This window comes from Acartia tonsa, chromosome 4 (genome assembly GCF_053477335.1).
Source record: "Acartia tonsa isolate MP-2025a chromosome 4, ASM5347733v1, whole genome shotgun sequence".
Lineage (NCBI taxonomy): Eukaryota > Metazoa > Arthropoda > Copepoda > Calanoida > Acartiidae > Acartia > Acartia tonsa.
In genome coordinates this window covers 21,633,065-21,657,207 of record NC_137263.1, presented here as the reverse complement: position 1 = coordinate 21,657,207, position 24,143 = coordinate 21,633,065, and the positions used below count along the sequence as shown (strand labels likewise).

At 38.2% G+C, this 24,143-nt stretch overlaps 1 protein-coding gene across 1 annotated transcript; it reads right to left on the bottom strand.

The window, feature by feature from the left end:
- Window positions 1–2,087: 2,087 nt before the first annotated feature.
- Window positions 2,088–15,452, bottom strand: LOC145316434 (uncharacterized). Its single transcript, XM_080156912.1, has 15 exons — window positions 14,761–15,452; window positions 14,049–14,222; window positions 12,741–12,885; window positions 12,101–12,411; window positions 11,502–11,615; window positions 10,365–10,448; window positions 9,965–10,059; window positions 9,119–9,299; window positions 6,631–6,867; window positions 6,035–6,117; window positions 4,740–4,896; window positions 3,850–4,036; window positions 3,247–3,345; window positions 2,708–2,785; window positions 2,088–2,199 (listed from the first exon to the last, which is right to left on the bottom strand). Exons 1-15 carry the CDS (start codon window positions 14,763–14,765, stop codon window positions 2,164–2,166), a joined length of 1,986 nt encoding a protein of 661 aa, XP_080013038.1. The 5' UTR covers window positions 14,766–15,452; the 3' UTR covers window positions 2,088–2,163.
- Window positions 15,453–24,143: the final 8,691 nt, after the last annotated feature.

The window sequence follows — 24,143 nt, the reverse complement described above, 5'->3', positions numbered from 1 at the left end:
GCAAGAATCCGTCACTTTTTTTGACGGATTCCTTCAGAATCCGGAATCCGAATCCGGCCCAAAAATTCGACGGATTCCCATCCCTAATTTTAACATAACCGAATCTACGAACCATTACAGATTTCATTTTGGGACTTTCCTTCTACGGGCTTGTGGAGCAAAATATGAGTTCTGAGTTTATTTTTTAAGATATCAACCTGATTCTTAAAAATAATACTGTTTTAACATAACCAAATTAAGAAAACATTACAGATTTCATTTAGGGACTTTCCTTCTAGGGGCTAATTCCAAAAACACTAGAAATATGAGTTCTGAGCTTATTTTTAAAGATATCAACCTGATCTTTTTAAAATAATACTTTTTTAACATAACCGAACTAAGAAACCATTAAGGATTTCATTTTGGGACTTTCCTTCTAGGGGCTTGTGGAGCAAAAGGCCCCCAAAACACTAAAAATATGAGTTCTGAGCTTAATTTTTAAGATAACCTGAGAACTCAATTTATTTTGTTTTGGAGGTGTTTTACCCTACTTTCCCCTAAAAGGAAAGTGCCAAAATGAAATTATTAGTGGCTACCTAGTTCAAACATGTGAAAAAAGTTTTCATGAAAAAAATCAGCTCAATATCTCTAAAAATATTTTTTGGGGGTCTTTTGCCCCACTAGCTTCTAGAAGGAAAGTCCCAAAATGAAATTTGTAATGTTTCTTAGTTCGATTATGTTAAAAAAAGTGTTCCTAAAAAAATCAGGTTGATATATTTAAAAAAAAGGTCAGAACTCATATTTTTAGTGTTTTTGGGGTCTTTTGCTCCACAAGCCCCTAGAAGGAAAGTCCCAAAATGAAATCTGCAATGGTTCGTAGATTCGGTTATGTTAAAATAGTATTTTTATATAAAAAATCAGGTTGATATCTTTAAAAATAAGCTCAGAACTCATATTTTTAGTGTTTTTGGGGTCTTTTGCTCCACAAGCCCATAGAAAGAAAGTCCCAAAATGAAATCTGTAATGGTTCGTAGATTCGGTTATGTTAAACTAGTATTTTTTTATTATATAAAAAAATAAGGTTGATATCTTAAAAGAGAAGCCCACAACTCATATTTTTATGATTTTTGGGGGTCTCTTGCTCCACAAGCCCCTAGAAGGAAAGTCCCAAAATGAAATCTGTAGTGGTTCCTAGATTCGGTTATGTTTAAATATTATTTTCATATAAAAAAAAGCAGGTTGATATCTTCAAAAATAAGCCCAGTACTCATATTTTTGTGTTTTGGGGGTCTCTTGCTCCAAAAGCCCCTAAGAGGAAAGTCCCAAAATGAAATCTGTAATGGTTCGTTAATTCGGTTAAGTTAAAAAAGTATTATAAAAAAAAATCAGGTCGATATCTTCAAAAATAAGCCCAGTACTAATATTTTTGTGTTTTGGGGGTCTCTTGCTCCACAAGCCCCTAGAAGGAAAGTCCCAAAATGAAATCTGTAATGGTTCGTTGATTCGGGTATGTTAAAAAAGTATTATAAAGAAAAAATCAGGTTGATATCTTTAAAAATAAGGTCAGAACTCATATTTTTAGTGTTTTGGGGGGTCTTTTGCTCCACAAGCCCCTAGAAGGAAAGTACCGAAATTCAATTTTCAAAGTTTTCCGTGTATATCAAGTCATATAAGAGAGCCTACAAAAAGAATTAGGAAACAAGCCCATACGACCCTCCCAAACTTTGGTACTGAATTTCATTTCCTATAAGTGTACAAACTTCCCCCCCCCCCTTGCATAAATGAAGTCATGTCAGAAGAAAATAAAAATAAAATTGTTAAAAATAAAATTATCAATCCATTTTAATAAAAACAAAGCTAAATACATTATAATAACTTGCCTCATAAGAACTAGACAAAAAATACAATTTGTAAAACACAAAACATTGATAAAAACAGAAATAACATTTGATAAACCTTTTTTCTTTAATAATATTTAAAACATGATCAGTTTTTAAATAAAATTCTTGACAATTAATATCACCGACAGAAATCATAATAAAGCATAATAACTCTTTGCTTCAGAATTGTGTGTAAAATATTATAAAATGATAATGATATTAGTAAGCTTTCTTTTTGGTATATATCATTTTTGTAGGTTGTATAATTTGCTGCATATTTGTTGGCCAGGCTAGTAGTAGTGGCTTACATGGTTCTGTAAGGACCTTGCACTTTCAGAAACTAAAATATAAATATTATTTAAATTATCTATATTACCACGCTAGGGCGGAATTTTACTTCGATTTAAGTGATCATCTGCTTGTAATGGGATGCGATACTATAACACCCAAGGATATTAGGCTAAGTAACATCCAACAGACAATCAGTCCTTTGATTGCACGACCTTTGACTACATCATAAGTAGCGAAGCACAAAAAAAATCATGGAATGGACAAACAGAAAAAGTGATTCATAGGCGGCTCACAGCAAGAATATAACGACACCCTAAAAAAATAACGTTCACATCTTTGGAAGCATTACCGACTGACAAAACAATGTATAGTTTAGATGCGCATGAGTCATATAAATCTTCAATATAAATTCAACTGTCTTACATAGCACCTGAGAAAATCACATTTCCCTCAGAGCGTTACGGACTGACTAACGGACGGACAGACAAAGTGAATAATAGAGTAACTTCGATACCAAAAATCAGAATTGGTGAACAAACTCTGTATGAAAATTGTACCTGAATAACAAGAGAGGGTCCTCCCGTCACTATTTCTGAAGGAATTTGGCTGAGCGGACAATTTTCAATACTCATAATCTGAACATAAATGACTAAGTCTAAAAGTAGCCAAGCTGTTTATAATACAAAGTAGGACGATGTCAGTGTGTCCGTCTGCCGTGCCTATAGCTTGTACAGAAAGAGACAAAGTATGTTTTATAGATTTTTAGATGCGTAGCATCTCTATAAGTCTCCACTTCCTTCACTGAACTAGTGATTTAGTGACTCATTAAGAGATGTTGAAAATAGCTATTATAGTCCCGTTATATTAATGATAATAAATTTTTCAGTGTTACTGAGAACCGGTTCTTATCAAACGGACATTAATCGGTTTCTAAAACATACTACAAAGATTTTTTTATAGTATCAATTTACTAACTCACTGTCTGCATAAAGATAGACATAAAGAATTTATACATTTTACCAAAAATAACTATTCTTGTTTTTTTTCTTGCTTGGTCCCTTTACAAGATAAGGAAAGTTATCAGTTAATTTTTTACCTGTAAATTTGAGCAGAGTGCCAGCTCAAAGGGTAGGGAATGTAAATTTGGATTATCATTCACATACAAAGACTCAAGAGCTTGCAATGAGCCTATCTCCTAAAACAAAATAATTATATTTGTATCTGGTATAAAACAGTTCTGAAACACATGTATCTTTTGGGTTTATAGACATTTTTCTCTTAAAACAATGAAAATAATAGCATTAATCCCTTAATTGTTGGCACTGGACTTAAGCTAACGTGGCCTACAGAAAAGGAATTCTTTTCATATGAATTTTTATTTTCTTATCTGCGGATAACCATTTTTAAAACTACAACATATGCAAGATTATATAACAAAACGTTTAAATAGTTATTTATTGCATCGTATTATAAACTACTTTCCACGGATATAAAAATGTACAATTATAAGATTAGAACTAGAATTTTTTACCCCAGAGATGCCAAAGGCACGGGCTAACAAAATTGGTTTGTACATATTTATATTCGTAGAAAATTGGATATAATACGATGCTATACATAATTTTTCAGTATGGCTGAGAACGGGTTCTAATCCACCGGATATTAATCAGTTTCGAAGGGATACTGGAAATGTATTTACCTCTGGCAGAAATGATAGATAATTCTCTCCAACAGACAGATACTGGAGACTGCTGAGCTGACCTATGGCACGGGGCAGCTGCACTAATGCGTTGGATTGCAGCACAAGGCGGGTCAACTCGCGCAGCCGACCAACCTCGTTGGGGATAGTTTCAAGATAGTTCTCTTCAAGATCAAGAATTCTCAACCTAAAATATTAAAAGGATTAGTTTTCATGAAAACTTTTTCCTTTTTGAAAGAAAAAAAACATGGGTATTAAAAGTCTGAAATTTTATTCTTCAGACTTGAAGTAAACAAAAATAGAAAATACTTTGATATTTAGACATCCAATTACAGCATAAAACGACTGAAACTTATTTGCTACATAATGCTTTTATACAAAAAAAAATATCCGATGAATTTTAATCAGAATAAATGTAGGTAACTTTATTGTGACCTATTCTAACCCTTTCCCTAAAAAACCACCAAGATGAGTTTATAAAGTTTGGGCGTAAAATTAATTGGCGGTCCATTGTACCACCTATCTCTGTTTCAAACCTTAAGTTATGATTTAATTATGTTGTATGCCTATAATCAACAATAAAAAAAATCAATGGCATGTTAATGGATATATTATTTCTTGGATCATACACTAGATTTCCATGTTCTCTAATAAAGTACAACATGTAGCGGGCTAAAATAACAAAACCCTCCATCCACCCCCTCAATAAATGAGTTCCATGTCAGCAAGATAAATTGGCGAAAATATCCCCTGGCATAATATCCTAGTATATTCTACATCCATTATTAAAATGAGTCTTTTTCTAGAATGCACCTTATGAATATGTAATTTTCTTATTTTTTTAAAAATTTTTATATATGAATTAATCTGGCCAATTAACTGCTACTTACTTGACGAGTTGACCAATACCAGATGGGAGTTTGCGTAGATTATTATTGGATAGAATCAATACTTCTAGCGAGGACAGGTTGGATATATCCTCGGGGATTTTATTCAACAGATTTGTCCCCAGGTTCAGTTCTACCATATTTTTCCAGGTACCTATATCTAAAAATAGAATATGATTAGTTATTTATCGCAATGTATCATAAACAGCTTTCGGCGGTTATAAAAATGTACAATTATACGATTAAAACTAGTTTTGTTAGCCCCGAGATGCCGAAGGTTTTAATATTATGATTGTATATTTTTATATTCGTAGAAAACTGGATATAATACGATATGAAACATAATTTTTCAATATGGCTTAGAACCGGTTCTAATCATCGTTCTCTAAAAATGAGTTTAGGAAGTTTCTTTATAGGTAGGTAGGTACCTAGTGTTATGGGCTTAATTTGTTGTTAAAATAATAACAATTTTGAAGAGGTTATTTTTAAATTTAATATATATACATATAATTACTACAGTAAATAGCTAAAATAAATAAAAAAATTAGGGAATATAGTGTCTTACCATGGTTTATTAAAATATCAATTTTAAACCAACACGGCAAAACTTATATTTTGCAAACCAAAATAAAATCTACATAACCACTTTGAAACGATAAATACAGACCAAAGATTTAGTTTTTATTCATATAAGGAAATGAAAGAATTTTCTATGAATCTCTCTACATAAAAAAAACATTTCTTTGGAAGTAGGTAGGTATATGGTTTTATTTTATACGATTTTAAATCTATTTAGCTATAAACGCAGCTTGTTCTAACTTTAAAGCTTATATATGACATTAATAAAATCAGATTATGATAATTGAAAGATAGTAAAGGTATGTAATGTTTACGAAAGAGTGGTTGATTTCAAATGCTGAATTATCCATATAATGTCAAAGCATGGAGCTAATAACTAAAACTTTGCCTTCTAAAATTTTATTTCATCACTATACATGAGAAAACAACATCTTTTTGAAAATTTAGAGTCAATTAAAAATGGTTCCAAGACAAACGCAGTAGTGACAAACGTCGGAGTGGACAAACACAAGAGTGTCAAAATATTAAGTTAATTAAGTAAATATCTATATAGTTTAGGTTAGGTTAAGATATGAATATACAAATAACCCCCCCCCCCCCCCGAAGGAGTTATGCATTTTAAAAACCTATAAGGTTTAAAATAGAATGTCTACTCCGACGTTTGTCACTCCTGCGTTTGTCCTATGACCTTAAAAAGACCCAGTAAAAACTTTACTTACCAATTGGAAGAGAAGACAGAAGGTTTTCTTTCATATTTAATTTTTGAAGATATTTAGCTCTTGAAAATATGCCATAGGGTATCCTGCACAGGTTTATGGTTTCTTTTTACAATTTTTTTTTTATAAAAAGTAGTTTTACATTAGGTTTTAATTAGTTTAAAGTGCCCAGAAATAACTTAGTTCAGGAATAGTTATTATTCGCATCGTATTATGAACAATTTATCGCGGATATTAAAATAAAAATTTAAACCAGTTTTGTTGCCAATAAGGAAAAGTTTTATCACTATTTTAAAGAAACTTGCTACGCCCCTAGAAGCCTCTAGTGCCACTTAAGGTGGGGTATTGAAGTCGACCCCCCCCCCCTCAATTTTCAATTTTAGTTTTAAAAAGTAAAAAAAATATTAGGAATAAATACCTATAAGATGCTACCCTGTAAAGGATAACCATATCCGTTCAGAGATTCGCGGGATCTTTCATTATAGACAAACAAAGCTTACTACTTTAAATAATAAGATTGTTATTCTTGAGTTAAAAATTCACAGGAAAAAATAGTTTTTCTTCATGTGACAAAGCCCAATTTTAAAAAGACTCCATGCCTATCACAGGTATTGTGCTCCATGTTCAGGGTTGTTATGTTGCAAAACTGAGCGGGGCCCCCGGACGGGAAGGATGAGAACTGGTTGCGCGACAACGTGATCGAGGTCAGGTTGTCCAGCGAGGCCAGCAGACCATCAGGTAGCGACGCTATGCAGTTGTTCTCCACGTTGAACTCCTCCAGCAGGGTCGAGTTGGCTAGGGACCGCGGGATGGAGCCGGACTTTAGACGGTTGTATCTGAAAAACAATAAACTTTTAATCTTAAACTATATTCTCCCTATTTGCTTGAATGTTTTTTTCCTGTTCAATTGTGTTTGATACTTGGGACACCTGCCGTATCGTGTAAAGGTTTTGGTAATAATCATTTCTGTCGTAATAAATTCCGTGTTTTATTATCCATTACAAAATTATCCCTCCGACGACAAGACACTAAGCTTACTAAAATATCCTTACCTACCTATGTAGGTTATATGTCGTTCCTATACATACAGGGAGGGAGAGATTTTGGACTATAAAATTAAATAGTGCCCAGAAATATATAAAGGGGGAGGTAGGTTGTGCTAAAATTCCTCAAAGGTGTGAGTTTTAAGAATTTAGAATAAAAGAACTCTCAATTTTGTATAGCACTTGTTCTAATATAGTACAATATAGAACATATCCACGTTATACCCCATTAAAGCAACTGCAATGCTAAATTTTAGAGTTCTACATATATTTTAAATTCTTAAGACTAACACTTTTACGGAATTTTAGCACAACCTACCTCCCCATTTATATTCATGTTTTTTTTCACTAACTCAAATAATTCTGGGTTCTTTGATTGAATTTTGATTGGTTGCTTTTAAAACTAGAAGCGTTCTAACTTTTCAACCAATAATTTTAATCTACAAGAAAGGTAATATAGTTCATTATTATTTGGGATGGAGATCATTTTATCGTCAATTGTCTTATCCCTTAAGATCCCTGTATACCTAAGATTACTAGAGTTAATCCAATAACAATTTTGTTGATTTTGAATAATTCAATTTTCTATTCATCTTACCTATTATTTATTAAATCTTTTATAACCAACCTTATCTTATTTACTAAGTATATTTGCGATAACTTTTATTTAATGAAATCTTCCAATTTTTAACATGTACAAAACGGCCTGCTTAATTGTTTCAAGATCCATGTCAGATCTATATAGGAAATAAATGTCTATAAACGAGCTCAAGTTTTCCAAGGAATATTTGTTTAAAACTCATAGTGCTCCAATAATCCATAATAAACTCTCATTGCCCAGAACGATAAGACCCATTATTTTACTTTATTAAAAATAAATTCCTTTTTTTAATTTCATGTTGCTATTTACCTTATATCAATGTATTTAATTTCTTATCATAAAAAAGAAAATTTAGATTTATAATATAATAAATTTAAGAAAACTCTATTTTAAAAGAATTCGATTGTGGCGACACTTTGTGTGTTCAAATATTAAACTAAAATTGTAATCATCATCATAAACCCTTTGGTGATGGTAATGTAAAGAAAAAAATATAATTTAAAAAATCTTTTTAAAATCATTTAGATTATTAAATATTTACTTTCTTTTAGATAGTAATGCCGGGTGAGGAAAATAGATTTAATGAGAAATAGATATGCATATAGAAAACTAGCCAATAGGGAGATAATTATATCGAGCCAACTCTAGTCTAATTATATTGTCAAGATTTAAATTTTATAAAAGAGTTTTGATTATAACAAAGGATTTCAATAACCATTATGTTTGAAAATAAATTATTTAACTTCCAATTAAAATTATTATAGAAATTTGACTAGGTATAGGTACATGATATAAGCAACTGCACCTTATAAACTTGTTGTATTATGCAATTTTCTTTATTTTGGATTAAATAGAATTTAATAAGATTAACAAAATCATGTTTTCTAAAAAAATCACAAATACAAAAATTAAGAAAATCCGTAAAATACCTAAATATAAAGTAACCTAAAATTTAATCTGTTTTTACGATACCTACTTATTATATATGTATTATGTAAATGAATGTAATAAATATGGATGTATCATTGTGTAATTGTATTAACCCTGACAACTGAACCATATTTACTACGCCATTGGTTGATATTCAAAAACCCAATTGAATGTCGGCAAAAAGTCCACGAGGACATACAGTTATAAAACCAAATTTTTCAAAAAATATTTATTCTTTAATCTCGAAGTCAAAAATACTTTTAATTTTTAAGCCTGAACCTAAACCTTAAAGATTGGCTCTCATCACGAGAATGTCTGATTTTCAAAATTTGTAAGTGACTATTTTATATAAATTTAGGTAGATTTTTCCATAAATTTATACCCCAGGATCCGGATCCGGATCCTTGGACTCAAAATAATGCGGATCCTTGCGGATCCGGATCCACAACACTGCGTACATGAAAAGGAATCTTTATAGAATACCCTTTGCGTTTTATTTATAGAATTTCCTACCTCAACCCAAGTTGGCACAATTGAGTTAATTTTCCTATTTCTGGTGGCAGATCCTCCAGCTTGTTGTGCTGGAGATACAGGCTGGCCAGCTGTTTACACTCTCCTATTTCTGGAGGTATGTGCTCCACCTGGTTGTAACTACAATCACATGTAACCAACATCTTCAACTGTCCAATAGTACCTAAAACACAAACATTTACAGAGCATCAACCAAAAATTCAGGGATCTAAAGGGATAAGACAATGGCCGATAAATTGATGTACATTCCCTATCACAAATTAATACACAAAATTAACCCTTCTGTAGATTAAAATTAGAGGTTGAAACGTTAGACCACTCAACTTTATGAACCAACTAATCAATATTCATTGAACTCTCTAAAGTTATTATGCTTACAAATAAGAAAATGTCATCATAAAACTTTAAAAACCTAAGTAATAAACAGCCAATTGTTCCCTTTGTCTCTGCTAGAAATCGCAATTTGAATCCGCATTTATGATTTATCCGCGGTGCTTTCACAGAGCACTTTTTCTCCTTCATAACCTTACCTAAAGAAATAAACAAACAAATGAAAAAACTCCCCCACCCCCCGCACAATATTATTTTTAATCTAATTAGCTTACTAGCATGAAGCCTATTTTTTTTTGGTCAGTTCAATCATCCAGTAGCAGAGGAGAGGGTCAACTGAATCGGTTGGAAAGGTGAATCGTTAGCCCGCTGAGTGTTTCACTTTATTAGATTAACGTGAAGTAATAATACGTCCATCTGAGGACCATACAATTACGTGGTATTGGGCCGCTTAAATTAAACTTTGTGATGACAAATAAAAATGAAATCAAAACTTACTTGGCAATTCACTTATATTGTTCTCTCTGATGGATAAGTTTGTGAGGTTGACAAGGTTGCCCAGTTCAGGATCCACCACCCGGATCCTGTTAAACCTGAGCAATACAGATAATAAGCCAATAGGAAAACAGTGGAGGAACAACGTGACCATACTATTGGTTAGAAAGTGTGGTTATTTTTTCATTTTATTCGCATCATAAGTCAGCTGTGAATAGTTGAACTTCTTAAGAGCTAGCTTTCGGGAAAATATATTTCTTCGAAAAATTTCGTCGCTAGTATTATTAGAACTAATCGTGTATAACAAAAAAATACCTAATGGTGTTTGTCTGCAAGAATTTCCTGTTTAAGTTTGACAAACTTCGGGGACAGATGGACCATCTAAATATATTATATCTAATACCTGAGGTAAAGGGTTGTCAAGCTGACGAGCTTGTACACCACACTTGGAATCTCTGTCAACCTGTTGTGCCGACAATCAAGCACCCTGAAATTAAATCATAATTACAACTTTTAAATTTAATGAAACTATTTTTAAATATGAAATCAATAGGTAGGAAACGGGCTTTATCAATAAAGATTTTTTTAAATTAAGTTTTCCAGCCAACATTTATATATATATATATATATATATTATATATTCATCGAAGAAATATAGGAATGGGACAATGGGCAATTAATTAATTCAATATGAGTTTTGTTGTATGCTAGAAATCGTGTTGGTTATTTTCATTTCTAGAATCGTAATATTATGCACTCAGTTACACTAAGTCTATAGAAATCAGATCAATCGGATGATTTTATCACATAAAAAATTGTTATTACAAAAGTAAAAAAATCAAAATGTTTAAAATCTTGATTATAGAGTTGCTTCGCTTATTACATTATACTTTGTTGTCCCAGGTATCAATATACCAAAAATCAGATCAATCCGATCACATAAAAATTTGTTGTTAAAAAAGTAAAAAAATCAACATGTTTAAAATGGACGTACGGACATTCTGGTAATAATTATAGAGTTGCTACGCTTTCTAAATTGTACCTAACTACTAAAGGAATCACCATACAAAGTTTGAAATCGATAAGACATGCCTAAATTAACGAAAAAAGCTATCCGTTACGGACGGACGGACCGACCCTTGTTATAGAAAAGCTTCGCTTTTAAAAACAACTTTAAAAACTACTACAGGAATCACCATGCAAAGTTTGAAATCGATAGGACAATTCTAACATGCCTAAATTAACGAATAAAAGCTAACTATCTCGGATGGACGGACGGACCCTAATTATAGAAAAGCTTCGCTTTTAAAAATTATAATATAAGTTTTGATAGCCCCAAGGGACCAAAGGCCGGGCTAACAAAACTGGTTTTGATTTTATGATTTTTATTTTAACATTCGTCGAAAATTGTCAGTAATACGATGCTATACATGAATTTTCCGTATAGTTCTCATCCAGCGGATATCAATCGGTTTCGAATCCATAATGGAAATATCTTTACTGGTGAAATATCCCTTTCCACTACAAGGTAGGTACTCACTTGAGATTCTGGAGGTTAGCAAGTTGTTCAGGCAGAGAAGTTATAACATTTTCAGAAAGGCCGAGAGTTTTTAAGCTTATCAGACAACCTATCTCAGCAGGCAGAGTTGCAAGCCTGAAATATAAAAAAAATTTGAACAAGATGTACCTACCTAATTTCAAATACAGTTGTTACCTATGTAAGAAACTAAGAAATATTTCTAGGAATAGGATCTAATTTAGATGCAGGTATTTTACCATTTATTACCATACTTAATAAATCTACTCTATTAAATTATTATTTTCTACCATGTAGTTTTAGTTATATATTTGAGAATTGTTTGAAAAAAAAATAAAACATAGACAAATTTTAGCCCCTCTGTAAATTACATTTAGTGTTAGATTAAAACGTTTGGAAACTCAACTTTATGGACCAACCAATCAAAATTCAATAAAAGTTCAAGTTGTTAATCAAACAAATAAGAAAATTTTCTAATAACACTTTGAGGACTAGTGTAATAAACAGTATAATGTCCCTTCCCTCACTTGCATCAATGTTTAAAAGTAACTAAACATAACAATTGAACCATAGAGGATTTGCTAAAACCAATGAAAACCTACCTATTTGAGTACAAATAAAGTTCTGTCAGATGTGTCAGATCCTTGACTGAAGGCGGAATATTTGATATATTAGACCTGCTCAGATCTAGTCGAGCAGTTCCCTCCTCGCGGCAAGTTAAAAATGCTCTATTAATGTCTAAATTAGCAGCGGGCAGCCGGCGTCTGCAATTCTGGCCCGGCACCTTGAACCTGTCCCCAACCTGGACCTGGACCTTTTTCTGGTCTAGGTCTGATTGTGGTTTGTTGCCTGCTTGTGAGCTGGAGCCGCCTCCTCCAGACATATTTCTGGATTTATCAAGCTTCATCTTATCCTAAACAGGTACAAAAATATTTTAAAAAATAATAAAATAAAAAATCTTTCTTTTTTAAATTATATCAAAACCAATAAAGCTTTTCGCCCTCATGTTAGACACATAATATGCCCTTGTTAAAAAAGTATATTGTACAGCATTACCAAAAAAACATCAAATCTCGACACCAACCAGTTTAACAGTCAAATCGTTTTAGTAGTGAAAAATTAAAATTCTCTGAAAAGTACAAAACATTTGAAACACTAATTTCCGAGATCTTAAGCTTCAGCTAAAAAAATCTTACTACTTTATATTACAGGAGGAAATCTTTTTTTTCTTTCTATCCTTACCTTGAAGCTTGAAGTTAGCGAGGCCAGCGTCTCCGCTGAATTAAAAGCTGCGGCCTCCGGCATCCCTGTGGTTGTTGTTGTGCTGGCTTGACTACTTGTCTGACAAGACAGCTTCAGACTCTCCGAACCAGAATCCGTCTCCGGACTAAAATAATTTATATTATACAATATACATGTGTTAAAAATCTTCTTTTCAAATAAAAATAACATGTTTAAATAAACCGTATTGGTCACTCAATCCTTATAATAAAGTAACATGATGTCGGTTTGTGTCTGTACCGAAGGATCTCGCTAACAACTGAACCGACCGGGTTCTCCTTAAAAGGGTAGCTTCTCATAACTATATTGGGTGAGGGTACCACCACCCTCCCAAGAAAAATCACAAAAAAAATTACGTAGAGACTTGAAAGTAGCATAGACTTGTTATTTTTAAGGAAACAAACATTTAAAGTGCCACTAGAGGCCTCTAGGGGCGTAGCCGCTAGTATTATATAAAGTAGTAATGTTTTTTGCTCTTAAGCTTAAGATAACAATAACTACTGAACTGATTTGATTTTCTATTTAAGGTTAGCCTCACATAGGTCGTGACCATTTTAAGCTATTTTATTTTCAGATTTAGGTATTGGAATTGTTTTAAGCTAATTTTCAAGCACACCCCTCTGCCCCTTCTAATACAGAGCACATATGTAGATGCTAGGGGCGTAGTAGCTAGTATATAAATACATAAATAAAATGCATTGCTGATGTGTTTGAATTTTCTTTCTTAACAAAGTGATATCTTTATCTATACTAAGATAATGTCTTTCACTCACAGACAATTCAAGAGAGAAAGGGTTGAAAGATATTTGAAATACTTCGATAAAAGCATTTTATTATACAAATAATAACAAGCATTGTATGTTTTGTAAAAATTGTAGGTGTTCTTATTTTTGAAAAAGTTGAACAAAAATAGTAATTTCAAAAGATACCTTCCTATTTGACCAAATATTAAAGAGGTAATAAGCAACAAACAGGCCCTCTATAACCAGATTTTGCAAAATATGTATTTTTTGCTTCAAAGCTATTTAATATGTTATTGGACTATGTAAGAACTCTTCTAACCAGTATTCCTTAAATTTTCTAAGGAATAAAAGGAAGAAGACAATGGCAAAAAAATTACGTTTGGACACTCAACTTAAAGAACCAGCCAATTAAAAGTCAATAAAAGTTATTAAAGCCAATGAATAAGAAAACGACATAATAAAACTTGAGGACTAGAGTAATAAACAGCCCAACGTCCCCTCCCTCCCTCTGTACAAGGTCATATACCTGGGTGGCAAAGGTGAGTCTCGCCGGTAGTCCGCCAATCTTTCTGCCGCCACGGGGCTGTCCGCTACTAACCGTTCCAAGTGGATTGCGGGACTGTCGAGGGCAGGGTCGGCGCCTGACGTTGGGGAGGAGGATTGGCGGGGACAGGAGATAGATTTGGGTTTCCCAGACCGCCTGAAAAAAAAATATTAAATTGAGATACCCAACAAATTTGACTATATAATAAAAATCTTTATAAGTTAGGACCTTACACCTAGTCTAATACCTATCTAATTTTGTAATACTTTGCTAAGATTATGCCCTTAGGATCAATACAGGGGTGAGCATTAAAATATCATAAAACCATCCCAAACATTATATTTTAAAACAAAATAGAATAGTGGTGGCAACTGTTCTACTAAATGCTTAAAATAGTCATAATCTAAAATTAAATCTGACTTAAACTTGAGCATTCATTTTTATAAATCTAAGCTTCCTTATAATTGGGATATTAAATTCATTTGTAGATAATCTATAACTTCCTAAAAGCAGAGCTTCTCTTTAAATTTAAAAAAAACTTGTCATTCCTTATTAATAAGAACTTTCAGCAGCTGTGCTTTTATGGATGTTGTAATACTTGTAATGAAAACTATTTATACATATTGTTCATGTGAAATGAATATTTATCTATCTATCAACATATATGTATTATATACAAACATATATGACTCACCTCATATATAAGTTTTTATAACTAATTTTTCTTATCGACAGCTGGTTAACATTTTTATCATTTATTTATGATTCCCTAAAATAGGTTTATTCACATCAAATTGATGAAAAATTTAAGTATTAAATTGCTTGTGGTAAACATATGAAACATAAGCAATTCAAGCATATATATAACTATATCAAATTTTATATATAAGCATAATTTTGACATATTTTTCTTTATAAAGTGTTAAATGTAATTTCAAATATAGGTGTAAATCATTTATTTATTTTAAAAAACGACTGTTTGTACTTTATAAAAACAAACATCTTTTCTAGGAGAATTTTCAACAAATATTTGATTTTATTTGATATACATTTGTCTTACTGCACTGTGATTAGCAAAATTAATGTAATTTAATCAAATTAATGCAATAATGCAAAAATTTGTGAGAATTATTGCATAATTTGGCATAAAAATTACACTTCAGTTTTATATAAAAAAAGTTATGATTTCATTATCTTGAAAACAGAAACCTAAAGAATGTATAAAAACAAAAATAATCTCAATATGTTCAACAGTTAAATAGAAAATGTTATATTCAACAAATACTAAAATATGTACAAATGTTAATTTGTAATAAATAGGTATATTTATTAGTTAGAGCTACAAAACTGTGTAGATCAACATTGAACAGACAGACAACTAACAACAACCTCCCCTGAAAACCCCAACCCTTTACCCTCCCCATAATACCCCACCCCTGCTCTCTCCCGTCTAAAGGGGTGCTACAAGGTGGTTCGTATTTGTATCTGCGAAAGCTATTACTCAAAAATATAAAAACATCCTCCAAAATTTACATACTATTTCACCTAAATGTTTATAAACATAAAAATATCACATTATAAACAAAACATCAACAATTGAAGAAAAATTAAGAAAGTTTAAAAATCTGCGATGAGAAATAACAAAATATTTTTGTTTACATTTATGTTATGCGTAGATGGCGCTAGTAAGCAAAAGCTGAAAAATCTTACGCATGCGTACATTCCATTACTTCTTTGGATATAGAGCCTTTCCATAGATAGATAATAAGAAAGCTATAAAAAAATCTCTCAACCTTCCTCTTATTTTGGTCAATAATTTTCTCTCTGATTTGAAATAAATTAGCTAAGTATATAATCTAAAAGGAGAACTCATCAGGGAGGAAGAAGATATTGGGCTATTTATTACACTAGTCCCCAAACTTTTATAATAACGTTTTATTATTCCTTGGTGTTAAAACTTCGGGGGCCTTTTATTTAATTTTGATCAGTTGTTTCATTCAATTGAGTGTCCAAACGTTTCAACCACTAATTTTAATCATTATAAGGGGTAATTTTGTGTAACATCTTTGGAAATTAATCAGCCATTGTCTTATCCCTTTAGATCCCTGAGAACTTATGGTGTTTTCTTCTCAAATACAAAGATGCTCTTTTAACTTTCTTTCCTATTTTCTTGCATAACTTAAATACTTTCAAACAAGGATGACAACATCCATAAGTAGCGAAGCAAAAAATCTATTATGAAATAGACGGACATAGTGTGTTGTAGAGCAGATTATCTGTTATCATAACAAAGAAAAAAAAGAGAATATGCAAAAACATAAAATCACGATACATTAAAAAAGGTTTAGGTCTTTGAAAGTTGTAAAAAGAAAAGCAGCTAAAAAGCGGCCAGACTACCATGGATTTTTTTACGTAATTATGTAGCATAAAGAAGGGAATATTGGAAAGAAGTTTCAGCTCAGTGTCTTTTGTAGGAGTTGAGAAAATCTGTTGTAAAAAGTAATAGCGGCTTAAAAGCAGTCCGGTCGCTATGGATGTTTTACAATTAATTATGCCCGATAATGATGGGAATGATGACAAGAAGTTTCAGCCTTTTATCTTTTACAGGAGCCGAGAAAATCAGTTGTGGAAAATAAACGCGGCTTAAAATTGCAGTCTGACCGCTATGGATGTTTTAAAACTTAATTATGGGCGTTCTCCTCTTAGAATTTTCAGCTTTCTATCTTCTATAGGAGCCGAGAAAATTACGTCTCTCCAAAACGTTTCAGACATTTCAAATTATAGAGTAGCTTCGCTACTAAAAAAGATTCTCGTAATCAAGAATTTGGATATAAACAAATAGAGAAAAAGACTTCGAATGATTTTCTGACACTAATATGCAACTATCATATAGGAGGTATGCATGTGCATAAAAGCAAAATATAGCATAAAACTGTGGTATTCGGCAACCGTGAGCCATGTCTATGGCACCCCTGATCTGGGGTTCGGTGGAGGGTCAATGGCCCTCCCCCGAGTCCTGGGGAAGGGGTCTAGTGACCCCCTCCCTACGCTTAGAATTAATGATTTGAATCTGTCATGTTTATTATGGTTAACTGTATTCTTAATTCTCCCCCACCCTTTCCAGGGATGGGGGAATCATTATTGCCCAAACTGACCATTGTATATGTATTATTTATGCTTTCATGTTATGATTATTTATTCCTATCCATGTAATTATTGTTTGTTGTATATAGCTGCAGTATCTCTTAACCCTTCAATAAAGTGACAACTGAAAATAGATGTTGATCATTATCTAGTGAAAGCTAGAGAAGCGTAGCTTCTCTATAGTAAGGTGTCCACGTCTGTCACACTGCCGTAATCTAATTGAACTCCGGTGTCTGCCATTTATCCTCGGCGGATACCACAACTTTGGTGACAGCTGTGTGAGATTACGGCGAACCACAAGTGTAGAGCAGACGCGCATCTGAGGCTAAGGTACTCCCAGCAGTGAATCTGGCAAAACTGACGCAAGCAACCTGAATTACCCACCCTGGACAGCAAAGTTTAACTCTGCATCCGGCAGTTGTGGAAGCGAAACAGCGAAATCTGACGAATAACCGCGAGCAGCGCTGATATCTAATGGAGAATTGAGCGCCAAAAGGGCTGAAACAGGCCTGCGGACCGGCTGAAACAAGCCAAATACGTGTAGACGGCTGAAAATAGGCCAACTTTACTGCAAGAAATAGCAGGATCCGAACCAGTGGCGCTAGCAGGACGGGACATTCCCTGCCGCCGATAGGCTGAAACATGCCACATAGCTGCAAGCTGCGAGCTAACATACGGGTGTAGTGCACCAGAACAGAGAAAAACTACGTCAACCCCGAGTATCCTGAGAAGCTACAACGCAGCCACCCATCTAGAAAACAGATATTATATCACATTTGCAGGGATTACCACCCTAGTGTGATGGCCAAACAATAGATTTATGAGCAAAGCTTGGCAAACAAATTGTTGTGTTGTGATAAATCTAAGAATAGAACAGGCTTGGATTACTGTGTATTGTGATAACAGCTAAAAATAGAACAGAGTTGGTCAACAAATCTGTTATGCAATTGTGATAAGGACAAAAATAAAAGCTAGATGTAATATAATCAAAACAATCTCAAGCCCACAGCACAACAACAATACACCCCTTATTCCAAGGGAAGGGGAGGGGCCCCTCTCCATTGAAGGCAAATACAATCAGGGTGATATAACAGATAAGCCCAAGATTAAGAAGCAAAGGCCCTATTACACCAGCACACAGTTACCCCCCTCCCTCACAGGGGGAACGGACGGAGTTACCCCCGTCCCCTCACGCGCTTCCCCCCTTCCTACCCACACTAGACTAAGTCCGTCTGTAGTGTGGAGCTAGCGATCGGATACACAGAGCGCCATTCACGGGTAGCGCAACAGAGTGCGGAAAATATCATAAATCCAACGGACGAAGCGGACCAATGAGAGAGCGAGCTGAGGGGTGAGAGCGCGTTTTCCCCGTGTGCGCGGATTTGACGGCGCGAACGCGCGTTACAAGGACAGAAGATTCCACGCACACACACACACACTCTCACACCAGAGCGGAGCTACTCCATAGCATTTAACAGGGGTATTTTTAGCAAATAAAGAATTGCAAGTTTCTTTCCTCCTAGCTCTAGTGTGATAAGGGAAAACCCAATCAGTTCCTGACAGCAGTTCAGACCCTCAACATCTATCTACCTCAACACCTAACTATTGATAAGTACAGCTAAGTTATATCTTTGCAACTAAAACTCCCAACCTAGTGATACAAACAGTGTTGGCTGTTAGGCTAGGAAGCCTCAAGTGACAACCCATTCATTGTAGTACTGTATAACTTTGTGCCCGCCGTTTCACCGTTGACCCAATGGACCAGCATCAAGTCCCAGGAGGTGACCAAGCCCCAGGATGGCTCCAGGATGACCCTCAGCCGGCCCCAGCCGAGTACCGCAAGCTGATGCTGAGCAATCTGCCGGAGTTTAGAGGGCCGCCCAAGCAATCCTGGTCGGCACATATCCGCCGACTTGAGATGTCATGGGCGGCTTACCGCGTGCCACCTCATGATTCCCTCAACCGCCGCAACGCCCTACTACTGTCATTGGTAGGGCAAGCGGCGGAAATGGCGTCCCATCTGTTTGGCGAGGCAGGCCAAGCCTTGACCTACGAACAGGTCAAGACCGAGTGTGAATTGCTATTTCGCCCTGCTTTTGAATCCCAAACGCTTAAACAAGCGTTTAGGGATTACAAGCAACACTCGACAGAACCTATACAAGCGTACATATCAACTAAGTGCGCCTTGTATAGGGACGCCTACAACCATGAGGATCTTGAGTTGTTGGTGGACGAATTAAATCGTGGAATTCGTAACGCCAATGTAAAACGCCTCATGATGAACCATGAAATTGCGAGTGTACCTGAGTACACTCGCAAGGCCATGTTCACCGTGACCATGGTTACTAAGCAGCTGAAGGAAGGTGTGTGCTTAGTGGACTCGACCGACGGGCTGACTGGATCTGCCTGCATCCAGTTGCCCCAATATGACGAGTCGGAGCCAATGGAGATTGGCTCCTTGGCTCCGGGTCTCCACCAGATGGGGAAGGTAGCTCCAGATGACAAGGTTCCAGGCCGCTGCTACCGCTGCCAGGGGAGAGGCCACCGAGCTCGAGACTGTCCAACGCCTGTGGAAGTTAGCCTAGAGGAGAGGCGCACCCAGCCACGCCGTGACCGTTCTGCCAAGTGTGAGCGTTGCCACTATGACGGTCACACGGCGGCCGATTGTAGAGCTGACTGGGCCCAGGTAGCCGGCCGCAGGCGCACCGCCGACAAGGGTGCCCCTCCAGGGAAGCCCAGCAGAGTGGCCCATATGGAAGGGAGCGCGCCCCCAGCACCACCACCGCAAGCAGCCGCCCCCAGAGCTGCGGACCGAGCCGATGGGATGCCGCAGTTCGGGACTGTCCCAGCTAGGATCAACGTACTGGGCGGCACGGCTGAACCCAACCGGGTTGGCCTAGGCTTCAGTCTTAACCATCTGGGGCCAGAGCTGGTACAGCCCAACAACATAGCCGAGCCAGAGGTGCTGAGACCCCAGCCTCAACATGATGGAACCTGCCCGACTGAGCCTACCCAGCAAGAGTGGAGGGGCGCTGCCCAGCGTCCCTGAGACGGTGTATGGGGAGGCCCTGGCAGCCGCTGAACGAGAGAGGCAGGAGGTGCTAGCCAGCACCTCTGCATCGATGTATGGGACGCCACCCGGCGTCGCCACCTGGGATGATGGGGGGGTGCTATCCAGCGCCTCCCACCTGGTGCCTGGGGCGACAACCGTCGCCGCCACCGAGATACCTGGATCCTGGAACGAGCCAGCCTCCAACCTGATGTCTGGGGCGACAACCGTCGCCGCCACCGAGAGACCTGAGTCCTGGAACGAGCCAGCGGTCCCAGAGGAAGGGGTGACACCCGTCACCCCCAGCCAGCCAGCGCCACCAGCCTGCAGGGAGAGTCCAGCTACATGCCATCCAGAGCCCTCTACCAGCCAAGGGAACCCAGCTGCTCACCATCAGGATAAGTTGAATTTGTTAAATGTGTTGTATCCAAAACATTGTAAACACCCAGCCTTGTCTGTGCCCCCTGCACCTGAGGCTGGGGAGATTGAAATTTGGGAAAATAAGGACTTGCCTGTGCCACATGCACCTGAGTTCCTAGGGCAGGGGAGGGCATTGAGTAAGGGCGAGCCTGTGCCACATGCACTTCAGCCCCATGCCACTGGGCATGCCTTGGACCAGGGAAGGGAGCACTTAGGGCTAGGGGAGCCGACACCCAGGCAAGTGCCAGTCGCTTGCCAGTCTGTCATTGGGGAGGGTATCGGGGTGCCTCGGCCGCATACAGATAACGCTCAATGGAAATTTGTATCTAGCCAGGAGCAGCCCAGCCGTGTCCAGCCCCAAGAAGCAGCCGTGACCAGAGCCGGAGATCCCCAGCCGCGTGTACGAGGAAGATGGTTACCTGGAAGCCTCTCCCATTGGTGGATGGTCCTGTGGGGCCTCCTGCTGGCAGCCGTGTGGCCTACAACCAGCTACGTCCTGGTGGGGTGGGACTGTGCCAACCCCACCCATGTCACGTCTTACAATAAAGAAAAGATGTGTGACACGGAGCCCCTACACCAGGAGGTGCCCCTGGGCCATGACATACACGTCCTGCAGCAAGTCAAGGTGAGGGAAACCACTGGGTTCAGCTGTCAGCTCACCGTGTCCCAGTGGACATTCAGGTGTGGGGTATGGGGTCACCTCAAGGTGACCTCGGTCCCCACCCTCATGAGGCCAACCAAGATAGACCCAGAAGCGTGCCGAGACCTGGCCAGGAACCGAGTATACACGTTGCCAGGCAAGACCCAGCCACTGACGTTCCAGCTGAACCACCCCCTGTTCTTCACCATCGACATGGTGGGCGCCCTCGTCAACAGCCCCGAGGGGGTGGGTTGCGAGGGGGAGGACGTCCACTTTGAGGGCCAGCTCTACCGCAATGAATTAGTGCTCCAGGAGCGGCGGCTGCTGGTCAAGGAGGAGACCTATGTGGTGGAGGATGGACGGGTGGAGTCCCAGTCTGACCACCTGACCCTCGAGTGTCCCCATTCTGAGCTGTCCTGTATCACTGGGGAAGCAACCTACGTGTGGGACCACCTGGGAAGAGATTGCCCCTTGAGGCTGATCCGCAGCCTCCAGCCCAGCCTGGTGAGGGATGCATATCTGGTTGACCATCAGGCCCAGTTTTTCATCAACATGACCAACCCCACCTCAATTGTGAACTGCGACTTCGAGGCCCATGCCACCAACCATCCAGCGTTGTTCGTGGCAGCTGACCCAGCCGCGGCTGCGCTGCCCAGAGTGTCGGCCAGGGATGTTGACGTTCCCCTTCAAGCACAGATCCATGCAGGTTATATTGGGTTTACCCTGGAAACGCGCATGAGAAGCACTGCAGCAGAAGAAGTAGCGGCCAACTGCTGGAAGCTCCAGCAACTAGATCCGGCCCACCCGGTGCGTGTCCAGGGGAGCACGTTCTCGGTACTGAGGGGAGACATCCTGCTGCAGCTGACCTGCCAAAGGCACAAGTATGTTGTCCGCGAACACAAGGAGTGTTGGGACAAAGTGCCAGTGGAGCCCACAGGTTTTGTAGACGCTGTGACACGGGTATACAGTGAGCACGCCACCAAGATTCCCTGTTCCTCCACCTACCCCCTGACTGTGCACGCGGAGGAAGGCTGGATAGAGTTAACCCCTGCTCCCAAGAAGAGGCCACCCCCGCTGGATACGCCTAAGCAGTTGTTGACAGAACCCTTAGATGACTTCAGTTCAGGTGGTTTGTATTCGCAGGCTGAGTTGAACGACTGGCAACAACTGCTGGCGTTCCCAGCATACAAGAGTGCCATGCTGACCGGCCTATCCTATGGCTCCTGCGTTCAGCAAGGCAGCTGTTCGGCCACAGGAGACCATGGGATAGTGTCCTACAACATTGACCGACTGGCGGAGGAAGGAGAGGCAGCCCTGGATGTCTGGGCAGGATTTAGACAAGCCATCCACGAGTGGGGAGATGGCGCCGCCATACTGTGCTTGCTGTTGCTGATCCTCAAACTGCTGGGGGACCTAACCATCATTTCTCTGGCAGCAGCACAAGGAGGAGTCCGGGCAGCCCTGAATGCGATATCACAAGTGTTCCTGTACCATCCAGCTTTATATAGGAAAGCGCTGGCTAGAGCCAGGCTCAACCATGCCAAGTCCCGGGACTTTTCAGTGGACTGGGATGCCATTCCCATCGGCAGGGAAGCAGCCGAGGAAATGGTGTCTATGAAATCAACTGACAGCGGGCATGACCGCCCAGGTAGGCCAGGACCGCCCTCTGGCAGACCCCGCGGCCCCTCAGGAGGACAGGCCGCTGCTCAGACAATCAACCTGGCAGCCAGTGCCCCAGCCGCTGCCAACAACAACCCGCAGGCCCCACTGCTGACCGTTCCAGCAACAACTGTGCCACCAGCAAACCTGATACCTGCCGGCGCTGACCAACGTATCCAACCCAAGTCAGCCTCTGCCTTCTATCCCACATTGGGAGCCCATCAACCCTAAGAAGATACTCACCACTAGGATTCCATTGAATCATTATCGTTTGTATATATTTTAGCCCTAAGGAGCGGGCCGAAGGCCTCAACCACTGTCGGAAGTCTGATAGGGAAACCACCTCCCAGCCTTCCGAGGGGAGAGTTGTGGTATTCGGCAACCGTGAGCCATGTCTATGGCACCCCTGATCTGGGGTTCGGTGAAGGGTCAATGGCCCTCCCCCGAGTCCTGGGGAAGGGGTCTAGTGACCCCCTCCCTACGCTTAGAATTAATGATTTGAATCTGTCATGTTTATTATGGTTAACTGTATTCTTAATTCTCCCCCACCCTTTCCAGGGATGGGGGAATCATTATTGCCCAAACTGACCATTGTATATGTATTATTTATGCTTTCATGTTATGATTATTTATTCCTATCCATGTAATTATTGTTTGTTGTATATAGCTGCAGTATCTCTTAACCCTTCAATAAAGTGACAACTGAAAATAGATGTTGATCATTATCTAGTGAAAGCTAGAGAAGCGTAGCTTCTCTATAGTAAGGTGTCCACGTCTGTCACACTGCCGTAATCTAATTGAACTCCGGTGTCTGCCATTTATCCTCGGCGGATACCACAAAACCACTTCAAGGGGTAATTAAAAATTTAATAGCTGAAAACCATCTAATGACCTAATTAAACGGTCTAATAGTTGTCGAAATCTTGAACTACAGACATAAGAACCTTTCCTCTTAATGAAATAGAATAAATTTCCATCAATAAAAGTAAAAGGATGTCTCTCTGTCTGTGACTGCCTGTTGCGTAGAGTCTAACTAACCGCTGAACCGATATGTTTCAAACTTGCAATGAAGTTTCTTTTAAGGAAGATTTATAACTTATAATTTAGGGGGGAGGTTTATCAATAGAGTAAAACACTAGAGGGAGAAAGGGTTAAATGACTAACC

Excerpts from the sequence above, each read along its gene's own strand:
- LOC145316434 (XM_080156912.1), bottom strand. Across the intron at positions 10,449-11,501 it reads GCTAACCTCCAGAATCTCAA|GGTGCTTGATTGTCGGCACA; the intron begins GTGAGTACCTAC and ends ATTTAATTTCAG. Across the intron at positions 4,037-4,739 it reads GGTATTGGTCAACTCGTCAA|GTTGAGAATTCTTGATCTTG; the intron begins GTAAGTAGCAGT and ends TTAATATTTTAG.